General features: G+C 42.7%; 1 protein-coding gene across 1 annotated transcript in view; it reads right to left on the reverse strand.

The window, feature by feature from the left end:
- kif6 (kinesin family member 6) overlaps positions 1-24,504 on the reverse strand; it is a 176,842-nt gene that overhangs the window by 146,366 nt on the left and 5,972 nt on the right. Inside the window, exons 2-6 of the mRNA XM_071381208.1 lie at positions 22,596-22,705; positions 19,410-19,484; positions 10,862-11,009; positions 8,933-9,042; positions 935-1,064 (exon numbers count right to left, since the gene is read on the reverse strand). Coding sequence (XP_071237309.1) covers positions 935-1,064; positions 8,933-9,042; positions 10,862-11,009; positions 19,410-19,484; positions 22,596-22,705 — 573 coding nt within the window. The remainder of the gene's footprint in view (positions 1-934; positions 1,065-8,932; positions 9,043-10,861; positions 11,010-19,409; positions 19,485-22,595; positions 22,706-24,504) is intronic.

Raw genomic sequence — 24,504 nt, forward strand, 5'->3', positions numbered from 1 at the left:
TATTGATGTCTCGTTTGTGGTCAGCATTCTCTGTATTGTGGCAAGATCGAATTTCAAAAGTGAAACATTGTTTCGTAGGTGAGACAGGCAGGCAGCAAGATTTACACAAACCATCACTGTTACAAATCAAATGCGAGGCTAGAAGCAAAAGGAAATAATGTGCTAATAAAAGTCTCATTACTTATAACATTGTGTCCAGTGCTTTGGAATACAAGTGTGAATCCTTAGCCCAGTGCGTAAGCTTAGCCCAGGGTTAATAAATGCTTGTGTGACCACAGGCTAGCTAGCATTGTGAAAAGGCCTTTTTAAGGTTTTGGCGAGACGTTTATCCCACTGACGTTCTGGGAACGTTCTAGGAACATTAAACATGACGTTAACCTCGGGGACCATAAAAGGGACGTTCAGTACAGATAGCAGTATAAACATTATAATAATGTATTTTGATGTCCACTATGGAACAATCAATGACTATAATGGGTTGTTTCAGACAACTCCTGCATTGTTACAGACAGAACGTTACAAGGGTCTTAGAATGACCATTAGGGAACATTACAAATAGGTCCCTATTTGGTTCTGACAGAACCTTATCTTTGAGAAAAAGGGAGATTTTTTTTTATTGGGAGTGCTCTACAAACCGGGTACTAGACAAAAACCTCGACACAACGTCCCGAGAACGTTCTAAAATCGCCCTTGGGGACATCCCCGGAACAAACCGGGAACTAGAGAAAACTTCAAAAGGACCAAGACACAACGTCCTGACAACTTAAGCCAAACATTTAATCATGTTCAGAAGACGTCCTAATGACTTATTTTTGTTTGCAGTGAAGAAGTAGTATGACCAATAGTATGACAAGCTCCATCAAAGTTTAAATGTTAGTGGATATATATACTTGTAAAGCTGCAGTCCTCCAAGCCCTTGCTTCCATCTCCTTACCTCTGCAATCATGCGATTGGTGTCTCCCAGGAAGAGCAAGTTGAGAGCCTCCTCCTCGTTGGCTGATTGATGGAGTGACAGGTTTCTCAGGTGTATGTTCTGGTCCGGGTCTTCCATGATGGTAACTTTCCTATAGAGGCAAGACGGCAAGCACACACACATATTTCACCAGCCCGAGATAATGTTTATATGAAAAAAGTGCCTCCAATCAACAAAAAGAGGGCTTGCAATAGGCTGTTCATAATATCTGTTCAAAACTCAAACTCCAAAAGGGATCCATAGTGAGTAATGCGAGTATATAACGTATTCCTTTTCGCTTACTGTAATTTTAGCTTTATGTGAATTTGTGATATCTTAAATATCTGTGATTTATACATCATAAAAAATTGGCCTAATGACACTAACTCCACATTGAGGTTATTTAATAAGGTTACATCACCCCCCCCCCCCCCCCCAGTGGCCAGCCTTCAATCCAAACAAACTGCATCTGCCCCAAATGGCACCCTACTCCCTAGTACACTACTTTTCCCTATACGAACCAATAGTGCACTATAATGTGCTACATATGGAACAGGGTGCCATTTGGAACGCAGCCCAAGACACTGGGCTACAGCTACCCTAGCTTGCTGTACACATGCTGTGTCTACCCCATTCCCAGATTATAATGTGATAGACAGACACAATCTGTATGCGTTCCAAATGGTACCATATTCCCTTTACTGTATAGGGCACTACTTTTGACCAGAGCCCTATGGGTGCACTATGTAGGGAATAGGGTGCCATTTAGGACGCAGTCTCTGAAAAACAAACAGTGGATGAGTTATTGCCCACATCAAGTGACATCAAATAGAGATGGCTTGTACAGATGCTGGGTGTCACTTCCTAGGCCACCACCGGTAAAAACATCCCACAGGATTGATTGACTCACAGGGTCGAAGAGGATGAGAGGGCTGAGTGAAAGTTTGAAATCGTGCAAATGGGTGATTGACATGTTGTTGGTACAACGTCACACAATGTAGGATAGTTCTTGACCTTCCCTGCTAATGTTCGGTCATCAACGGTCATGATGACTTTACTGGGGTGCTATCCTTCTTAGCTCCCACTGGATATTACTGTGTCCCGATTCACTTGTATTAAAAAATAAAATATGTATTAAACAATGGTGGATAGTACCTCCAACCAATGCTTGCTGACACCAATCCATGATCGTACCTTGGAAATTGTTGGAAATGGGTTATCATTGCGGGATCTTGTTAGACTTGTGAAATGCATTTTGATTCTTCATTACAACATTCACAAATGTGAAAATGGACATGACTACTGAGTCAGAATGCAATGACAAGGAACACTGTAGGACAGGGATTCCCAAACCTTTTTGGCCCACGACCCCATTTTGATAGAGTATCTGAAAATTATCGCAACCCCAACCATGTGAGGGAAAAAAAAAGAAATTAAAAGCCAATGTTAACTATTTTATTTGGGGCTATGGTAGTCAATTGGAATCTAACAGTATTACTGATTGTCTTCTCAACTCACCATCACATATTTCTAATGTGGGGCTATGACAGTCAATTGCAAATTAGTCTAACATAATGTATCTTCTCACCACCACTAATGAGATGGGTGTGCTTGATGCACGTCTCGTAGGAGCTTCTCAAAGTCAGGGGGTGTGGTCGACAGTGCGCACCTCATCTCTGCTGTCACATCCAACCTACATAGATATTTGATTTTAATGCAGACGAGAGCATTGAATCCAGCTTCATGCAGATATGAGCTGACAATATAATGCTGTTCCTGTTAGAAACATGCACAGCTTTTGAAAGACTCTCCAACAATACTTTTTTCCTCTCTGAATCGGTCACTCATCTGTAGAATATTTCAGTATTTCCCCTGCATGCTTGCATTCCGTTTTCCAAATATGTCTGTTATATCGTAGGCAAGGAGACACATATTATTTTTATTTCACAGAAAGTCAACCAAGTCTGTCTTTTTACATACATTGTGAATGACAACGTTTCCTCTCTCAATGCGAAACATCTTTCCAACACTCCCCCTTGATAACCACCAAGCCTCGGTGTGAAATAGAATGTTGTCATGCTCTGATCCCATATTTCCACATAGTTTTGCAAACAGGCGTGCGTGCAGTGGATGTGGTTTGATGTAGTTTGTAATCGAAGTTACCTGCTGCAGTATATCTCAGAGTTCTGTGCTCAGCTCTTTTGCCGCCAGTTTTCTTTCGGTGTGTCATGCAACGCATTCATATGGCAGAGGGAGACGCACTAGAGCGCAGAGAGGCGTGCCAGCAGTCCCACCATAGATGGAGCCCCATCTGTGCAAAAGCCCACCATTCGATCCCATGCGATGTGTTTTTTGTCAATATAGTCACGTAGCACACTGAACATCCCGTGCGCCATTTCATGCTCATGAATCATGAGACATAACAATATGTCTCGTGAATAGCATCCGCCGACATGTATAGTGAGCAATAGACAATGCATGGGGATCTCGGCTCTCACAGCTAACATCCATTTGGAGAACATTAGCTGGGGAGTTTCTTGTTCAGTCAGTTTCCTTCTTGATTGATCGCAATAGCATCAATTCTTATAGTGTGCAAAGCTGTCAACAAGCCAAAGGGTTGCTACTTTGATGAATCTCAAATATAAAATATATTTTGATTTGTTTAACACTTTTTTGGTTACTACATTATTCCATATGAGCTATTTCATAGTTCTGATGTTTTCACTATTCTTATACAATGTAGAAAATAGTCAAACTAAAGAAAAACCCTGGAATGAGTAGGTGTGTCCAAACTTTTGGATTTTAGAAATTCTCCTGCAACTCATTTACATATCAGGCAACCCCACATTGGGTCGCGACCCCTTGTTTGATAACCGCTGCTGTAGGAGAAGCTGAACCATGGTGAAGTAAATTGATTGCAACCATTGACAGAATAGACATTGTTTGGCATTTCCTTGACATGAGGCTACTTAGTGCCCGACCTCTCTGCCTCCCGTCAGTGTAAATAAACAAGCCAACTCACTGAATGGAGGGCCCGACTGAAAGAAACATTTTCAAAACCTCCACATGACTCAAATGGACTGGGAAATCTCTCTACTCGGGATGGGGGGGTTTGCACACTTCTGTTGGCTCGTGTGCTACAGTACAACCTAGAGACATTGCTATGAAGGCGGGATGAGGGAAGTTGCTAAAACCCATGATCTCAACATCCCTCAGGAGATGGACAGAATAAAAACCGGGCAGAGAGAGAAAAGAGAAAGAGAGAGAGAGCGAAAGGGAGTGAGGGAGAAGCCGAAAGAGACACCAGGAGGTTCTTCAAGCCACAGACCCATGATGTCAACATCGCTCAGGAGATGGAGAGAATACAAATCAGAGAGAAAAGAGAAAGAAGAGAAATTAAGAAGAGAGAGATAAGGACAAAGAAAGAGAGAAACAGAAACCAAAGGGTGTTAAGTACCGCACGCACAAACGCCACTCCAAAAGTTGGAGAAGAGAAATCAAGAAAAAAAGAGAAAGAAACAGACAAAAAAAGAGAGAGAAAGACAGAAAAACAAAGATCAAAAGGCAGAGAAACAGAGAGAGCGGGAGAGAAAAAGAGAGAGAGAGCACAGACAGCTTCTCCTTGAAACAGGAGTGTGGCCAGCGAGGTCAACAGTGGGCACAGTCTATTTAACAACGGCTGTCATCTGTGGGTCCTCAAACCGAGAGCCGAATCTCCCACGAATGGAAAGAGAGGAGGCAAGAGAAGTTAAAAAAGAAAAACATGGACAGTGACTAAATGCACAAACCCTGTTCGGCCTTTTTACAGTGAGTGTAGCACAATATTCCCAGGGTGGCACAAAGCCACACAATGCATGCAATGCAAAAAAAATGTCTTCAATAAAAATGAGAAAGAGAGAGAGAGAAAGAAATAAAGGAGCGAGAGGTAGACAGATAAAGAAAGAGGGAGACACCACAAAAGGAAGCAGCTGGCGAACGAAGCTCTGCATAAATGCCCGCCCACATGCAGCGTTGAGAAGATGAAAAGGGACATCCATTTCCGTCACACATTGCCATTTATCAGTTAACAATTGGTGGCGGGACATTTAATACTGGAGTCCCATAGGGCTCTGGTCAAAAGGAGTGCACTATATAGGGAATAGAGTGCCAGTTGGAACACTACCGGAGGCTTCACAGAGCCAGCCTGACAGACGAGAACCTGTCATAAGTTCTAAGACAAGGATTTTAAGGCTCCATGTAAAAATCTAGGTATAAAACATAATCAAACTCAAATGGGGGTATTGCCTCTGAAATGAAACTTGATTAAGACAAAGCGAGTAGTATGGTTAGGTGAAAGTGTTTTATATTGTTTGGTAATAGGACTTTTGAGTATGACACTGTATTTCCATTATATATGACACTGTATTTCCATTATATATATATATATATATATAGGGTTTAAACACTTTTTCCCATGCTTGTTCAGTGAACAATAAACAAATAATGAACATCTGTGGAACGGTCGTTAAGAAACTAACAGCTTACAGACGGGAGGCAATTAAGGTCACAGTTATGAAAACTTAGGACACTAAAGAGGCGTTTCTACTGACTCTGAAAAACACAGAAAGAAAGATGACAAGGGTCCCTGCTCATCTGCGTGAACGTGCCGTAGGCATGCTGCAAGGAGGCATGAGGACTGCAGATGTGGCCAGGGCAATAAATTGCAATGTCTGTACTGTGAGAACCCTAAGACAGCGCTACAGGGAGACAGGACGGACAGCTGATCGTCCTCGCAGTGGCAGACCACATGTAACAACACCTGCACAGGATCGGTACATCCGAACATCACACTGAAAGGTAAAGGACGGTAACAACAACTGCCCGAGTTACACCAGGAACGCACAATCCCTCCATCAGTGCTCAGACTGTCCGCAATAGGCTGAGAGAGGCTGGACTGAGGGCTTGTAGGCCTGTTGTAAGGCAGGTTCTCACCAGACATCACCGGCAACAAAGTCGCCTATGGGCACAAACCCACCGTCGCTAGACCAGACAGAACTGGCAAAAAGTGCTCTTCACTGACGAGTCGCGGTTTTGTCTCACCAGGGGTGATGGTCAGATTCGCTTTTATCGTCGAAGCATTACACCGAGGCCAGTACTCTGGAGCGGGATCGATTTGGAGGTGGAGGGTCCGTCATGGTCTGGGGCGGTGTGTCACAGCACCATCGGACTGAGCTTGTTGTCATTGCAAGCAATCTCAACGCTGTGCATTACACAGGAGACATCCTCCTCCATCATGTGGTACCCTTCCTGCAGGCTCATCCTGACACGACCCTCCAGCATGACAATGCCACAAGCCATACTGCTCGTTCAGTGTGTGATTTCCTGCAAGACAGGAATGTCAGTGTTCTGCCATGGCCAGTGAAGAGCCCGGATCTCAATCCCATTGAGCACATCTGGGACCTGTTGGATCGGAGGGTGAGGGTGAGGGCCATTCCCCCCAGAAATGTCTGGGAACTTGCAGGTGCCTTGGTGGAAGAGTGGGGTAACATCTCACAGCAAGAACTGGCACATCTGGTGCAGTCCATGGGAGGTGATGCACTGCAGTACTTAATGCAGCTGGTGGCCACACCAGATACTGCCTATTACTTTTGATTATGACCCCCTCCTTGATCAGGGACACATTATTCCATTTCTGTTAGTCACATGACTTTGGAACTTGTTCAGGTTATGTCTCAGTTGTTGAATCTTGTTATGTTCATAAAAATATTTACAAATGTTAAGTTTGCTGAAAAAAAACACAGTTGACAGTGAGAGGACATTTATTTTTTTTGCTGAGTTTACCCATGTATATATATATATATATACACTGCTCAAAAAAATAAAGGGAACACTTAAACAACACAATGTAACTCCAAGTCAATCACACTTCTGTGAAATCAAACTATCCACTTAGGAAGCAACACTGATTGACAATACATTTCACATGCTGTTGTGCAAATGGAATAGACAAAAGGTGGAAATTATAGGCAATTAGCAAGACACCCCCAATAAAGGAGTGGTTCTGCAGGTGGTGACCACAGACCACTTCTCAGTTCCTATGCTTCCTGGCTGATGTTTTGGTCACTTTTGAATGCTGGCGGTGCTTTCACTCTAGTGGTAGCATGAGACGGAGTCTACAACCCACACAAGTGGCTCAGGTAGTGCAGCTCATCCAGGATGGCACATCAATGCGAGCTGTGGCAAGAAGGTTTGCTGTGTCTGTCAGCGTAGTGTCCAGAGCATGGAGGCGCTACCAGGAGACAGGCCAGTACATCAGGAGACGTGGAGGAGGCCGTAGGAGGGCAACACCCCAGCAGCAGGACCGCTACCTCCGCCTTTGTGCAAGGAGGAGCAGGTGGAGCACTGCCAGAGCCCTGCAAAATGACCTCCAGCAGGCCACAAATGTGCATGTGTCTGCTCAAACGGTCAGAAACAGACTCCATGAGGGTGGTATGAGGGCCCGACGTCCACAGAGAACACCAAGATTGGCAAATTCGCCACTGGCGCCCTGTGCTCTTCACAGATGAAAGCAGGTTCATCTGGGGTGAGATCTTGCGTGGAGCCCCAGATCGAGGGAGATTATCAGTGGTCTTGTATGTCTTCCATTTCCTAATAATTGCTCCCACAGTTGATTTCTTCAAACCAAGCTGCTTACCTATTGCAGATTCAGTCTTCCCAGCCTGGTGCAGGTCTACAATTTTGTTTCTGGTGTCCTTTGACAGCTCTTTGGTCTTGGCCATAGTGGAGTTTGGAGTGTGACTGTTTGAGGTTGTGAACAGGTGTCTTTTATACTGATAACAAGTTCAAACAGGTGCCATTAATACAGGTAACGAGTGGAGGACAGAGGAGCCTCTTAAAGAAGAAGTTACATGTCTGTGAGAGCCAGAAATCTTGCTTGTTTGTAGGTGACCAAATACTTATTTTCCACCATAATTTGCAAATAAATTCATTAAAAATCCTACAATGTGATTTTCAGGATTTTTTTTTCTCATTTTGTCTGTCATAGTTGAAGTGTACCTATGATGAAAATTACAGCCTCTCTCATCGTTTTAAGTGGGAGAACTTGCACAATTGGTGGCTGACTAAATACTTTTTTGCCCCACTGCATATATATATATTAATAAATAACACACAATGACCTGATAGAGAAAGAGAACACAGCAAAGGAAAAGGTACATATAAATGTACCACAGTATAGTAGATGTTAGGTAGACATGTATAGTTTGTATTAAAGGGGCATTCTGGAATTGGGAAAACAACAAAGCGGTCCACTGCCACTGTTTTGTTAAACAGATGAGCAATAGGGCTGGAGAAATGTAACCATTCAAATTCAGAGACAGAGCTATGGATGCAAGGGCTGACCGTCCATGAGATCAAAAGTATTGTTTAAGCCTACAGTGTTTGTTTACAATTGCATTGTTTACAAACAATGTACTAAAACAGGTCTACATTTTGGGATCTGATGGGATACGACAGTTGAACAAAGCTCATGAGGCATTTATAAATTCTTCAAGACTCAATGGCTAAATATAAAAGTCATGGATGTACCAAGCCTGTATTGAGTGGCACTCCAGTCTCTTTTCACCTAATTTAACACCTGATTTACTTAACAAAGGGGACATCTCAATAGGTGGTCTCGGTAAATCATGACATAACACAAGTGGGGGGGTTGGGCCTTCCCTCTTTTGTTCTTCATTGCTCTTCTATTGTTCGTTAAGCAAGTGGGGAGGTCGATGACATCACGTCTTCCCATCAGCCCAACTCCTTGAATGCCCTACTCCATGAAGTTTGCAGTTGTGTCTTAAAAACACTATTTTGCTCAAAAAAATGTTTTTACCCTTTCGTGTGTGTACTTTACTGTATTTACACTTTTCAACGGGAAAAGTTAAAAAATCACTGGAGGACTTCTTTAAGTGTACAGGCCTAATTAGAGTAGAGTAAAGGAAAGAAGGAGGTACTGACGGTAGGTCCTCCAGGCGAGAGGCCTCGTGCCGGGGGTCCAGCAGGTCATAGCCCACCTCGTTGTAGATCTCCAGGTAAGAGATGTGGGTGGTGTACACCATACTGCTGTCCTGCAGATGTCCATTATAGCAAAACAAGACAATACAATGACCCATTTAGGTGATTATGGTAACACATTTGAAGGTATCTTCATAAGGACTTAACACATTCATAAGCCATACATAACATAGGTATGTAAACAATTTTAAAAAATGTATTATCCACTGCTAATAAAATAGTTGTAGTGTATGGGATATCCAAACTCATTTAGTTGCAAATATAAGTTAGTAATGACTGTTAGATTTTTATCTCTCTTATCTAGCTACAGAGGCAATATATCAAAAGCCAATTAACACAATGAATTTATTCTGGGTATGATTAAATTGGATATCATGCCATTTTCTGCATTTATGTCACTCACATCCTCTGGCTAAAGCTGGCCTACACACTAGTGGATGTGTGCAAGAGCCTAAACTTGACTGAAAATGGGTGTATTTTATTTACAGGCACCCAAAGAAGTTATATGATAAAAGCAGTCTCAACTGGAGTGACCTGGAAAAACTTGTGAGTGAAATGGAGGAATTTTGTTAACAGCCTAGATGCTTCCTGAGGTCTAATTTTCACTTAGTCGTGCATTTATGTCGATGGGAGACTGAAGGCAGTGGTGGAAAAAGTATGCAATTGTCATACTTGAGTTAAAGTAAGGATAATAGAACATTACTCAAGTAAAAATGAAACCCAGTAAAATACTACTTGAGTAAAAGTCTAAAAGTATTTGGTTAAAAAATATACTTAAGTATCAAAAGTAAATGTAATAACTAAAAAATACTTAAGTATCAAAAGTAAATGTAGAAATTATTTCAAATTCCTAATATTAAGCAAATCATTTTCTAGTTTTTTTTATTTACAGATAGCCAGGGGCACACTCAAAAACTCAGACATAATTTACAAACGAAGCATTTGTGTATAGTGAGTCCACCATATCAGAGGCCGTAGAGATGACCAGGAATGTTCTCTTGATAAGTGTGATGAATTGGACCCTTTTCCTGTCCTTCTGGGTGCCAGGGTATGCAGTATGCAGTAAAAAGTACATATTTTTTTTAGGAATGTAGTGAAGTAAAAGTAGTCAAAAATATAAATAATAAAGTAAAGTAATGATACCCCAAAAAACTACTTTAGTAATTAAAAGTATTTTACACCACTGGCTGAAGTTGATATTGTCCTCCTACAAAGACACTGCGCTGTGAGCGAACGCAGAGCAAGTGAAATTATAATCTGCAGAGTGACTTATGTTGTGACTTTTATTTAACAATTTCCGTGAGGTGAAACTTTAGCTTAAAAGAAGATTTAGTTACAGAGTGATTAATATTGGCAACCCACAACTAAAATCTTGCATAATTGCATCAGAAGCTCAATTTATGTTCTGGGGGAGACGTGATACTAGAACGAGGAGCAGAAGTAGGGAGGTAGCTCCACCCCCTTTCTCTGCAAATTTTGGGCAAGTCTATGGGTCACATGTCCCCTCTCCTTGCAAAATTTGAAAGATGCAAGCACTGGCGAAATCGTGATTTGTCCAAATGATCAGTGTCAAAAAAAAATCACTACGCCTGAATAAAAGTTCCACATTAGATATCATTTATGTTACCTACCTCTGTCCACAAGAGATGACAGCGTGACAGATGCACCACACACAATGTGAATCGCGAGGTACAGTATCGAAACTCCCGCTATTTAGAATTTTCCAGTGTGTTAGCTCACAGCACAGCTGTTTGTTGTGTGGGGAAAATGTTGTCCAGAGTGAAAATGTAAGTAGAAGGGCAAATTCTCCCCTAAAGGAGTAAATCGGCATAATCCAAAATTACACGGTGTTAGGCCCATCACACGACTGACCTGGCTGAAGTGCTGGTAGAGGTAAGAGAGTGTGCGAGGGATGATGCCCCGGTCACTGTAGCGCTCAGCGCCTCCTGTGATGGTGAAGGTCTTCCCGCTACCAGTCTGGCCATAGGCAAAGACGGTACCGTTGTATCCCGACAACACACTGTCCGGAAAGATCAAGAACAAGGTGCAAACACACTTCACAGTAACTACACAGGTAATCGTACACAAAACACTTTTCTGCTGACTTTAAAATCATAAGAGTGGAAAGAGCAGGTGTTGTTGTACCACATTGCTCATCTCCTATGTACAGTGGGGAGAACAAGTATTTGATACACTGCCGATTTTGAAGGTTTTCCTACTTACAAAGCATGTAGAGGTCTGTAATTTTTATCATAGGTACACTTCAACTGTGAGAGACGGAATCTAAAACAAAAATCCAGAAAATCACATTGTATGATTTTTAAGTAATTAAATTGCATTTTATTGCGTGACATAAGTATTTGATCACCTACCAACCAGTAAGAATTCCGGCTCTCACAGACCTGTTAGTTTTTCTTTTAGAAGCCCTCCTGTTCTCCACTCATTACCTGTATTAACTGCACCTGTTTGAACTTGTTACCTGTATAAAAGACACCTGTACACACACTCAATCAAACAGACTCCAATCTCTCCACAATGGCCAAGACCAGAGAGCTGTGTAAGGACATCAGGGATAAAATTGTAGACCTGCACAAGGCTGGGATGGGCTACAGGACAATAGGCAAGCAGCTTGGTGAGAAGGCAACAACTGTTGGCGCAATTATTAGAAAATGGAAGATGTTCAAGATGACGGTCAATCACCCTCGGTCTGGGGCTCCATGCAAGATCTCACCTCGTGGGGCATCAATGATCATAAGGAAGGTGAGGGATCAGCCCAGAACTACACGGCAGGACCTGGTCAATGACCTGAAGAGAGCTGGGACCACAGTCTCAAAGAAAACCATTAGTAACACACTACGCTGTCATGGATTGAAATCCTGCAGCGCACGCAAGGTCCCCCTGCTCAAGCCAGCGCATGTCCAGGCCCGTCTGAAGTTTGCCAATGACCATCTGGATGATCCAGAGGAGGAATGGGAGAAGGTCATGTGGTCTGATGAGACAAAAATAGAGCTTTTTGGTCTAAACTCCACTCGCCGTGTTTGGAGGAAGAAGAAGGTTGAGTACAACCCCAAGAACACCCTCCCAACCGTGAAGCATGGAGGTGGAAACATAATTCTTTGGGGATGCTTTTCTGCAAAGGGGACAGGACGACTGCACCGTATTGAGGGGAGGATGGATGGGGCCATGTATCGCGAGATCTTGGCCAAAAACCTCCTTCCTTCAGTAAGAGCATTGAAGATGGGTCGTGGCTGGATCTTCCAGCATGACAACGACCCGAAACACACAGCCAGGGCAACTAAGGAGTGGCTCCGTAAGAAGCATCTCAAGGTCCTGGAGTGGCCTAGCCAGTCTCCAGACCTGAACCCAATAGAAAATCTTTGGAGGGAGCTGAACGTCCGTATTGCCCACCGACAGCCCCGAAACCTGAAGGATCTGGAGAAGGTATGTATGGAGGAGTGGGCCAAAATCCCTGCTGCAGTGTGTGCAAACCTGGTCAATAACTACAGGAAACGTATGATCTTTGTAATTGCAAACAAAGGTTTCTGTACCAAATATTAAGTTCTGCTTTTCTGATGTATCAAATACTTATGTCACGCAATAAAATGCAATTTAATTACTTAAAAATCATACAATGTGATTTTCTGGATTTTTGTTTTAGATTCCGTCTCTCACAGTTGAAGTGTACCTATGATAAAAATTACAGACCTCTACATGCTTTGTAAGTAGGAAAACCTTCAAAATCGGCAGTGTATCAAATACTTGTTCTCCCCACTGTATATACTATATTCTATACCATCTGCTGCATCTTGCCTATGCCGCACTGTCATCGCTCATTGATAGATTTTTATGTACATATTCTTATTCATCCCTACGTTTGTGTGTACAAGGTAGTCGTTGTGATTTTGTTTGATTACTTGTTAGATATTGCTGCATTGTCGGTACTAGAAGCACAAGCATTCCGCTACACTCGCATTAACATCTGCTAACCATGTGTATGTGACCAATACAATTTGATTTGATACTGTTGCATCCAGCCCACATAGTGCCCAGACAAACAAAAAACAACATCAAGCTCAATTTGGCTTCTGGAGGGAAAACTTAAAGAGACATTTCACTAAAAAATGTAAGTTTGTGAAATGTATTCAGACCTCAAAAGTAGACTAATGTCAAGCTGAAACCACATCTAATGACATCGATTGTGTAGATCTAGCTGCATGCCTCACTTAACCACTAAATGGAAAATATGAGTACTGTCTAATGTGGTCCATATTTTTCCCATTCATTTGGGATTGAAACATATAGGCTAGATGGATCTACACAACCAATGTGATGGGACGTGGTTTCAACTTGACATCCGTCAACTTTGGAGATCTGAAAACATCTCACAAACATCGGATCGAAAGTGTAATGTTCTTTTAACTAGCAGGTAAGACAGAACCCAAATAAACATTTGCCCACCATTATGAGATGCAAATACAATGGTGTAACTATTCTATAAAGTACAGAGAAAGAGACGCCTCACAAGTCCTCAACTGGCAGCTTCATTAAATAGTACCCATAAAACCCCAGTCTCAACATCAACAGTGAAGGGCGACTCCGGGATGCTGGCCTTCTAGGCAGAGTTGCAAAGAAAAAGCAATATCTCAGACTGGCCAATAAAAATAAAAGATTAAGATGGGCAAAAGAACACAGACACTGGACAGAAGAACGATGCCTAGAAGGCCAGCATCCAGGAGTCGCCTCTTCACTGTTGACGTTGAGACTGGTGTTTTGTGGGTACTATTTAATGAAGCTGCCAGTTGAGGACTTGTGAGGCGTCTGTTTCTCAAACTAGACACTCGTTGTGCACCGGGGCCTCACACTCCTCTTTCTATTCTGGTTAGGGCCAGTTTGCGCTTTTTGTGAAGGGAGTAATACACAGCGTTGTACGAGATCTTCAGTTTCTTGGCAATTTCTCGCATGGAATAGCCTTCATTTCTCAGAACAAGAATAGACTGACGAGTTTCAGAAGAAAGTTCTTTGTTTCTGACCATTTTGAGCCTGTAATCGAACCCCAAATGCTGATACTCCAGATACTAGTCCAGATACTGACTAGTCTAAAGAAGGACAGTTTTATTGCTTCTTTAATCAGCACAGCAGTTTTCAGCTGTGCTACTATAATTGCAAAAGGCTTTTCTAATGATCAATTAGCCTTTTAAAATGATAAACTTGGATTAGCTAACACAACGTGCCATTGGAACACAGGAGTGACGTTTGCTGATAATGGGCCTCTGTACGCTTACGTAGATATTCCATAAAAAATCTGCTGTTTCCAGCTACAATAGTCATTTACAGCATTACCAATGTCTACACTGTATTTCTGATCAATTTTATGTTATTTTATTGGACAAAAAATATGTTTTTCTTTCAAAAACAAAGACATTTCTAAGTGACCCCAATCTTTTGAACGGTAGTGTAAAACTTGTAGTATATTTGAGGTTTAAAAAGGCTTCTGAAGTTTGTAATTTCCTAATTGGATGTGTCAACCCCTACAAACATGTCCATTAATTACAATCCACATAATAATTCACTGCTGCTGCAGGATTATTTTCCTGCTGTAGCAAATTGGCTCCAATTAAGATCGTAAATCTGTATGTGCTGCAGGCGGTGGCGTTACCTGCTAGACCAGCCTCAGGCACTCAAGACACGTTGGTTTAAGTGGCGGACAGGGAAGCACCACCCCTGTCAAGCCAACGTTATCCCACCGTTAAGAGGAAACCAACCTAAAACTCCCCGACAATTGATTGAATTGAAGCTGACACTTTAAATCTACAGGAAAAGATTGTAGCGAAAGACACACAGCGATGGCCACAGACAGACTAATCTGCCGGTGAGCAGGAATGTCTTGGTTGAGTGAAGGAGGGCCCAAACCCAGTCAGCAGGGTTTTGTGTCTGGTTGGTGTCTTGGTGAGAATATATTTTGGTTTGGCATTCAACAAGACACCACACGTGCAGAAGAGCGACATGGAATGGAAACCATTTTGAAGGGACCTGAACCTGTAATTGAATGAAATGTACATCCAAATGGATTGCTAACGAAGGTCCGTGGGAAGGAAAGACAGGTCTGGGGTAGGTTGGCAGAAAACCGGCTCTTCATTGCGAAATTACAAATTACTGCAAAGGCATACATTCTGTCCTCTCCATGATGTCAAATTTAAGGAACCAGATATCAGTTAATACACTTTATAGGCCTATAGCAACAGTATTACACTGTGAATCATTGAATTGAAATCTTTCCAAAGATTTCAGCCTCAAGCTAGTTTTGTTTGGGACATTCAAACCCTTATTTTAGTGCGGTGAGCATTAGCTCTTCCACTCCTGTACGCCTTCTACGAAAACCTGCTGTACCATCTACAAAAAAGAAAAGAAATGGTCTCATTCATCAGTCTATCCAAAAACTACATCCATTCATTAGAAGGGTGGGTTGCTCTGGCTGGGATGAACGTTGTTGGGCAGACACTATGGTCTGCGTTGCAAGTGTCCCCCTATTCCCTATAAAGTGCACTACATTTGAAGAGAGCCCTATGGGCCCTGGTCAAAAGTAGTGCACTAAATAGGAAATAGAGGCCCTGTTGGAAACAGCTTATCCCTAACAAGAGTGGCTCATGCCTGCAATGGGGAAAAGAGGAAAGACGGACACTGGTTCTGTGTCATAACGACCGTCCTAATGATGTGGCCTGGGCTCAACCACTTAAGCCTGGGTGTTTCCAAACACTTCTTCCTGTTTACACGCCAGTCTTCCTGGAGACGGACAAAGCCCTTCTTAGGGCACTTCGCCATCCCTTAGACCTACTCCTCTCTACTCTCTCTATTTTCCTCCACACCTCTTTATTTATACTGTATTTTAACTCCTTCTCACTTCATTACTGTCCTACCGAACTGTGAACAATGTTACTTGTAGCCCATGGGGAGATAGTAAAATGGATTTGTGTTACGGCAATAATAAAAAAGGGGCATATAAGTTACTGAAGCCCCCAGTGAGGACATCGGACCACTATGCAATTCAATTACTGGCAACATTCAAAGAAAGTGAAACAGGAAAAGATTAAGGAAAGGGCAGTCAAGATATGGTAAGAGAAAGCTATAGAAAGCCTGCAAAGCTGTTTGTCCTGTACAAACTGGGACAGTTTTATAATGGTTTATACCCTTGAGTTCGTATGAGTAGTGACTGTCTAAATCCATTTCTCTGAGGGCATGTTAGCCCCTACAAAGATGGTGAAATGCGATCCAAATAACAAGCCATTTCTGCAGATCTTAAACACACATCTTTTTCTGCTGGCAACAAACAGGATGTGAAAACCTTGTAGAGGACAGTAAAACAACAAATAGCCCAGGCTAAGGGCAACTACAAAAAGAAAGTGGAAAACATATTCCACGCGGGGAATCTCAGGCAGGCCTAGCAAAGTCTGGCAACCCTCACCGAGCAAGCCAAAAAGAAAACCAAAGGGAAAAACATGAAGGAAGAGGAACAGTTTGTCAATGAACTCATTACTTTTAACTGTTTTGATAATCACGACTTCTCCACTGTAACAGAAAGCCTGACAGGAAAAATTGGCGCTCCAGTCCCTGGATGGAGTGGAGGTGCCAACCATTGAGAAGGAGGAGGTGAGACAGGTCTTCAAGAGAACCAAATCGAACAAAGTCTACTGAAGGAATGCTCAGATGTGCTGGCAGACATCTTTTGTACTCTCTTAAACAACTCCCTATCAGAACAATGGTTCCCTCACTCTTGAAGACATTTGAGATCCGACCAGTTCTAAAAAAGAACAATCCAGCGGAGCTGAATGACTATCGTCACGTTAACGTCAGTCGTTGTGGAGTGACGAAATACCCTTGCGGTCTCTGCCTGGCTGACTATGTCCACTGGGATTCTCTGCCTCTGACCCCATTACGGTGGCTGACTCACTGGCTTGCTCTTACATCCTTCCTGTCCTCGGGCTCGTGCCGCGGGGAGATCTTCGTGGGCTATACTCAGCCTTGTCTCAGGGTAGTAAGTTAGTGGCCTATTGATATCTCTTTAGTGGTGTGGGGGGCTGTGCTTTGTCAAAGTGGTTGGGGTTTCCTGCCTGGTTGTCCCTGTCCGGGGCTAACTGTGGATGTAACCTAGCCCCCCTATCTCAGTCTCCTGTATATACGCTGCAATAGTCTATTTGCAGAGCTATTTGGACTGCCTGGTCCAAACTTCCATTTAAGAATAATGGAGGCCACTGTGTTCTTGGAGACCTTCAATGCTGCAGACATTTGTTGGTAGCCTTCCCCAGATCTGTGCCTCGAAACAATCCTGTCTCGGAGCTCTATGGATAATTTATTCGACCTCATGGCTTGGTTTATGCTCTGACATGCACTGTCAAATGTGGGAGCTTATATATGTTGCCTGTAATCCATGGCTTCTGGTTGGGGTATGTGCGGTCACTGTGGGGACGACGTCATCAATGTACTTATTGATGAAGCCAGTGACTGATGTGGTGTAGTCTTCAATGCCATCGGAAGTGTCCCGGAACATATTCCAGTCTGTGTTAGCAAAACAGTCCTGTAACTTAGCATCTGCATCCTCTGACCACTTCCTTATTGAGCGAGTCAATGGTACTTCCTGCTTTAGTTTTTGCTTGTAAGCAGAAAGCAGGAGGATAGAGTTACGGTCAGATTTGCCAAATGGAAGGCGGGCTTTGTACGAGTCTCTGTGGGTGGATTTAAGGTGGTCTAGAGTTCTTTTCCCTCTGGTTGCACATTTAACATGCTGGTAGAAATGAGTTAAAAAGTTTCCATGCATTAACGTCCCCGGCCACTAGAAGCACCGCCTCTGGATGAGTATTTCTTGTTTGCATATGGCCCTATACAGCTTGTTGAGTGTCGTCTTAGTGCCAGCATCGGATTGTTGTGGTAAACAGACAGCTACAAAAAATATAGATGAAAAGTCTTGGTAAATAGTGTGGTCTACAGCTATCAGGAGATACTCTACCTCAGGCGAGCAAAACCTTAATATTAGATTTTGTGCACCAGCTATTATTAACAAATAGACAGACTGCCACCCCTTGTCTTAACGGACGCAGCTGTTCCATCTTGCAGAAGGAACGAAAACCCCGCCAACTGTATATTATCCATGTAGTCATTCAGCCACAACTCTGTGAAACATAATATATTACAGTTTTTAATGTCCCGTTGGTAAGATATCCTTGATCAGAGCTCATCCATTTTGTTATCCAATGATTGCACGTTGGCTAATAGGACTGATGGTAGAGGGGGTTTACGCATTCGCCTACAAAATTCTCAGAAGGCAGCCCGACCTCCGACCCCTTTTCTCCGTATTTTCTTCGCGCAAATGGTGGAGAAAACAGTATATCCTTCGCGTCGGACTCGTTAAAGAAAAAATCTTCGTCCAGTTCGAGGTGAGTAATCACGAAAGTTATTTTCGGTCATAAGTGATGGAAGCAGCAACATTATGTACAAAATAAGTTAAAAAATAAGTTACAAACAACGCGAAAAAATGAACAAATAGCACAGTAATGGTAGTTTACTGGTAAACTTAGAACATTTCCAGTAATATACCCTCCCTTTGCAACCCTAGTCACAACTACTACTGAAGAGCACTAGAAATTAGGGAGGGGTAGCCCCTAAAACTGGGAAATCTACATATAGTAGAGCAAAAATGAAGATGAACTTCCGCGAAGGATACCCGCTGCATTGGGGTGAGAGGCTTATCGCATGCAAAGGATAGCAGCGTGGGCGACCCCATCTGCTAGCTCACCACTTTGTGGTTTGGACCAAAAATCACAGACTCCCTTCATTTCCATCTTCGCACTAGCTCAGCTTACTGTCAGAGCAACGTGCTACCCGTCAACATGCCTGGCGAAGTCTGTGTGGTCAGGGCCTTGCTGCAACATTGAACAGAGGCCCTAGGGGTGAACGAATGGTGTGTAAGTGAACATTGTTCCTGAACAATGTCTCAAGATCAGTTTTCCTTTCATTTTTTAGGGTTTGAGGTAAAGGAAGCTGATCCTAGATCTGTCATTAGTGGCTATCGGTTTTCAACCCTCTTTTTGGTGGAGAAGTTAGGCCCACCTTAAACATGTCACCTGTATCTATAAGTCTAAGTAGTAATCTTGACTGGGCAGCACAGTTTACAATGGAATGGACCACAGACAATGGAGAAAGCAACTGTACTTGTGTTGAAAAACCCCAATAGGGATTCACACTGCCAAAACAGTGCCTGCCTACAATTGTTGGTAGTTTTCTTTTGGTCGTCCAGTTATTAGGTCTACCTTCGAGAATGTCAGATATCCAACACAGTAGCTTGTTAAAATGGTTAGCATGAAATTAGAACAAAACATTTCAAAGATTCACTCTAACCTTGAAGTTTAAAACAAGTTAAAGGGTGTCTCACCTGTCTGCCACTGGCTTGGCGATGGCTTCAAATATGTCCTCTTGCTTGACTGTTTGATCAAACACCTCTTGGAACCTGAAGGGAAGTGGGAAAATAAAGGACTTTCCACACACTGCACTTTAAATAGAGGAGAAATCATTACTTCTATGCACAGCAGTAAATTAACACTTTGGACCGGGTTACAGCCTGGACTGAAAATAATGCTCGGTAGAGATTCTCCTCTAAGCATGCTTTTTAGTCCAAATGTAAGCTTAATCGGAGTCCAGGAAAACAGCCCATGATCTCCAGTAGGCCAATACAAAGGACAAGCAAAAAAAGGATTTTGAGACAAATATTTGACGAATATTCATATTAAATAAACCCAAAACGTGGACTGAAGAGCGTACTCCTTAAAGGGGCAATCGGTCACCCGCCACTGATTTGGTAAACAGCTGAGGGATGGGGATAGAGAAATGTAACCACTCTAAAATTCATAGACAGAGCTATGAATGCAAGAACTGACAATCCATGAGATCAAAACTCTAGATGTAATCATGATTTGAGGTCATACAGATGAACTAAGCTTAAGGTACACGACATTACTTAAAGTATGTGGACACATGCTCATAGAACATCTCATTCCAAAATCATGGGCATTAATATGGAGTTGGTGCCCCTGTTGCTGCTATATCAGCCTCTACTCGTCTGGGAAGGCTTTCCATGAGATGTTGGAACATTTCTGTTAGGACTTGCTTCCATTCAGCCACAAGAGCATTAGTGAGGTCAGGCACTGATGTTAGGCCTGGCTCGCAGTCGGCGTTCCAATTCATCTCAAAGGTGTTTGATGGGGTTGAGGTCAGGGCTCTGTGCAGACCAGTCAAGTTCTTCCACACCGATCTCGACAAACAATTTCTGTATGGACCTCGCTTTGTGCATGGGGGCAATGTCATGCTGATACAGGAAAGGGCCTTCCCCAAACTGTTGCCACAAAGTTGGAAGCACAGAATATGCTGTAGCAATAAGATTTCCCTTCACTGGACCTAAGGAGCCCAAACCATGAAAAACAGCCCCAGACCATTGTTCCTCCTCCACCAAACTTTACAGTTGGCACTATGCAATCGGGCAGGTAGCGTTTTCATACCCAGATTCCTCCGTCAGACTGTCAGACGGTGAGGCGTGATTCATCACTCCAGAGAACGCGTTTCCACTGCTCCAGAGTCCAATTGCGGCAAGCTTTACACCACTCCAGCCGACGCTTGGCATTGAGCATGGTGATCTTAGGCTTGTGTGGGTCTCCTCGGACTTGGAAACCCATTTCATGAAGCTCCCGACGAACAGTTATTGTGCTCATGTTGCTTCCAGAGGCAGTTTGGAACTCGGTAGTGAGTGTTACAACCGAGGAGAACAATTTTTACACACTACGCGTTTCAACACTCGATGGTCCTATTTTATTTTTATTTTATTTCACCTTTATTTAACCAGGTAGGCTAGTTGAGAACAAGCTCTCATTTACAACTGCGACCTGGTCAAGATAAAGCAAAGCAGTACGACACATACAACAACACAGAGTTACACATGGAATAAACAAACATACAGTCAATAAATACAATAGAGAAAGTCTATATACAGTGTGTGCAAATGAGGTAGGATAAGGGGGGTGAGGCAATGCATAGGCCATAGTGGCGACATTTTTACAGTATGGCAAATTAAACACTGGGGTGATAGATGTGCAGAAGATGAGTGTGCAAGTAGCGTTCTGTGACCTTGTGTGGGGCTACCGCTTCACAACTGAGCTGTTGTTGGTCCTAGATGTTTCCACTTCACAAAAACAGCACTTACAGTTTACCAGGGCAGCTCTAGTTTGACCAACTGACTTGTTGGAAAGGTGGCATCCTATGACTGTGCCACATTGAAAGTCACTGTAAGGCCATTCTACTGCCAATGTTTGTCTATGGAGATTGCATGGCTGTGCGCAAAATTGTATACACCTGTCAGCAACAGGTCTGGCTGAAATAGCCGAATCCACTAATTTGAAGGGGTGTCTACAAACTTTTCTTTATACAGTGTATTTCTAAGTTATATTATTCAAGAATAAACATATTAGGTATATAAAAGTCCCAAAATCATTGTAGCAATCTCATTTACCCCTTTAAATTATTTTCCAAACTGTGGGCATAGTTAGGCTAAGTCATCTTCAAAGCCTGCCACACCCCAAATAATGTTCCTGGGAAGACGGGAAAGATCCATCGGGAGCAGTCCGCCCCTAATGCTCTTCCATGTGGGATTTCATTCCAACAGGCGCAAGGGAACTTCCGCAATCTATTAAAAGGCTGTTGTGGTTAAGAGGCCTCTCAATAGCCACGGCTGACTACAAAACTGTGAAATGAGGGCTTGGAAGCGTGGCATGAAGGGCTCTGCCTTGTATTATAAGGACAGCGGCCTTCACCGCCACAGTGAATCAGACATTGTATCTTTGCCATTACGTAAGCCTATGTGAAAAGAGAAGTATGTCTACGCTTTTGTTGCCTGTTACACACACTAAATGATTCCGCTGCTCTGTCGTTCACTACACACTTTAGTCTGTGACTGTCATCATTGAAGTTGTTTGTGGTAACGAGGGGCGCTTTACAAAACAAAGTCATTTGCAATTGGTTAGAGACGACCCAATCAGAGTATCAAAGGCAATGATCAAAGCCAAACCATTGTTTTCTGGACCAATCTGATGGACTATATATATTATTTTTTTGCATTTGGTGAAGGGTCGTGGGAGGTACTCAGATCCAGACTCATTGCGAAGAAGAAAGTAACATCCGTGTTCGTGGCGTAGCGTTTGTCCAGACCAAGGATTCTTGGTAGCCGGGCAAATGCTTTTGCACAGACACTCTGACCTTATGTAGTTCTGTGGATATCCCGCTAAACAACCAGAAGGAATTGATGAGCAACTGCTATTTAGAGATAGGCTTAAACGCAAGGGTAGGGTTAGAGCTAGTGGTTAAATCCTTCCCAGCATGACCATACAGTGACAACCATATACCAGTGTCGACTAAAGTGCATTTTCATTCAACTTAAGAGCGTGTCGCTGTGGTAGAAAACGTGTTGAAAGTCATAACCTAAGCCCCTACACCTGAGCCTTTAGGTTCTAAGCCTAATGACAACAGAAATACCATGATCCGTGATGCATGTGATGTGTGTTCGCCCGGTGCTCACCTGAACTTGTAGGTCTCCTTCTTGTTGTTTATGAAGCCGTCAGCCAGGTCCTTGGGTACCAGGAACTCCAGTATGGAACCCGTCGGCTCCTCATTGTCCACACAGTATACCTGAAAGAAGAACAGTGTTAGCTTGTTATTCTTGCGTTGCCAGACATCATTACGTATTGTAGCTAGGCCTAAACAGTTGTTTGCAAGGCTAGCTTGTTAACAATAGACATAGGGCTATTTCAGAGAATAGAAATGCATTGTGGTCACACAGTGCTTGGCCCCACATGCAGTGTAGACTCAAATGATGACAAAAACAAACAATGGGAAAGTTTAGGTTAAGGCGGTTGTACTAAACTCATGAGGCATTTATAAATTACGGGGGGGTTGATTCAATGTACAATTGTGAGTCAATTGTGAGTTCGCTCAATATTTTATATAGCTGAACCAACAAAGGCCTCATTCTTAAGCTAAGTTAAATTATATGTTCACTCAACTTTGAATTTTAGGTTGAGTGAACATACAATTCAACTTGAGAATTTATTGGATCTTGTTTGCATATTTCCCAGTGTGCCTTGCCTTTCGAGTGAATTATTACCATCCATAACTGTATTGTTAGTAACAGAGACATGGTTGTTGTATTCAATGGCATTTCAGTCCTGTAGCCTTCGCCAAGTGAGTCTGGTTAGGCAATTATTTTAAGGCCTAGTTACACATGCAGTGGTCTGAAACTCTTGGTTTACAGGCCACATCAAGCCTGCATGCAACGTAATGTCTAATTCCTATTGGAATCTAGCCAGAGTGAGGATATCCAACAATTGGAAATATAATCACATTTATTGAGACTCCTGGGTCAGGAAATGTTTATTATTGAAACTACCTAGGCCTAAATCATATAATGCGCCTTCAGAAAGTATTCACACCACTTGTATTTTTCCACATTTTGTTGAGTTAGAGACAGAATTTGAAATTGATTAAATACAGTTTTTTTTTCATTGGCCTACACATAATACCCCATAATGTCGAAGTGGAATTATGTTTTTCAAAATGTTTACAAATTAATAAAACTGAAAAGATGAAATGTCTTCAGTCAATAATTATTCAACCCCCGTATGGCAAAACTAAATAAGTACTGGAGTAAAAATGTGCTTAGAAATTCACATAAGTTGCATTGACTCACTTTCTGTACAATAATAGTGTATATTTTTTTTATGACTAGCTCATCTTTGTTGTAGTTACTCCACAACACTAACCTAATTGACAGAGTGAAAATAAGAAAGTGCGTATAGAATGAAAATATTCCAAAGCATGCATTCTGTTTGCAACAAGGCACTAAAGTAATACTGTAAAAAAAAGTAATTCACTTTTTGTTCTGAATACAAAATGTTATGTTTGGGGCAAATCCAATACATTAATGAGAACTACTCTGGATATTTTCAAGAGTAGTGGTGGCTGCATCATCACCAGAGATGTTCGATCGGGTTTAAGTCCGGGCTCTCACTGGGCCACTCAAGGACATTCACTCCTGCGTTGTCTTGGCTGCGTGCTTCGGGTCATTGTCCTGTTGGAAGGTGAACCTTCGCCCCAGTCTGAGGTCTTGAGCAGGTTTTCATCAAGGATCTCTCTGTACTTTGCTCCGTTCATCTTTCCCTCGAGCTTGACTATTCTCCCAGTTCTTGCCGCTGAAAAACATCCCGGCCGCATTATTCTGCCACCACCACGCTTCACCGTAGGGATGGTGCCAGGTTTCCTCCAGATGTGACTCTTGGCATTCAGGCCAAAGAGTTCAATCTTGGTTTCATCAGACCAGAGAATCTTGTTTCTCATGGTCTGAGAGTCTTCAGGTAACTTTTGGCAAACTCCAAGCCGGCTGTCATGTGCCTTTTACTGAGGAGTGGCTTACATCTGGCCAATCTACCATA

Source organism: Salvelinus alpinus, chromosome 33 (assembly GCF_045679555.1).
Source record: "Salvelinus alpinus chromosome 33, SLU_Salpinus.1, whole genome shotgun sequence".
Taxonomy (NCBI): Eukaryota; Metazoa; Chordata; class Actinopteri; order Salmoniformes; family Salmonidae; genus Salvelinus; species Salvelinus alpinus.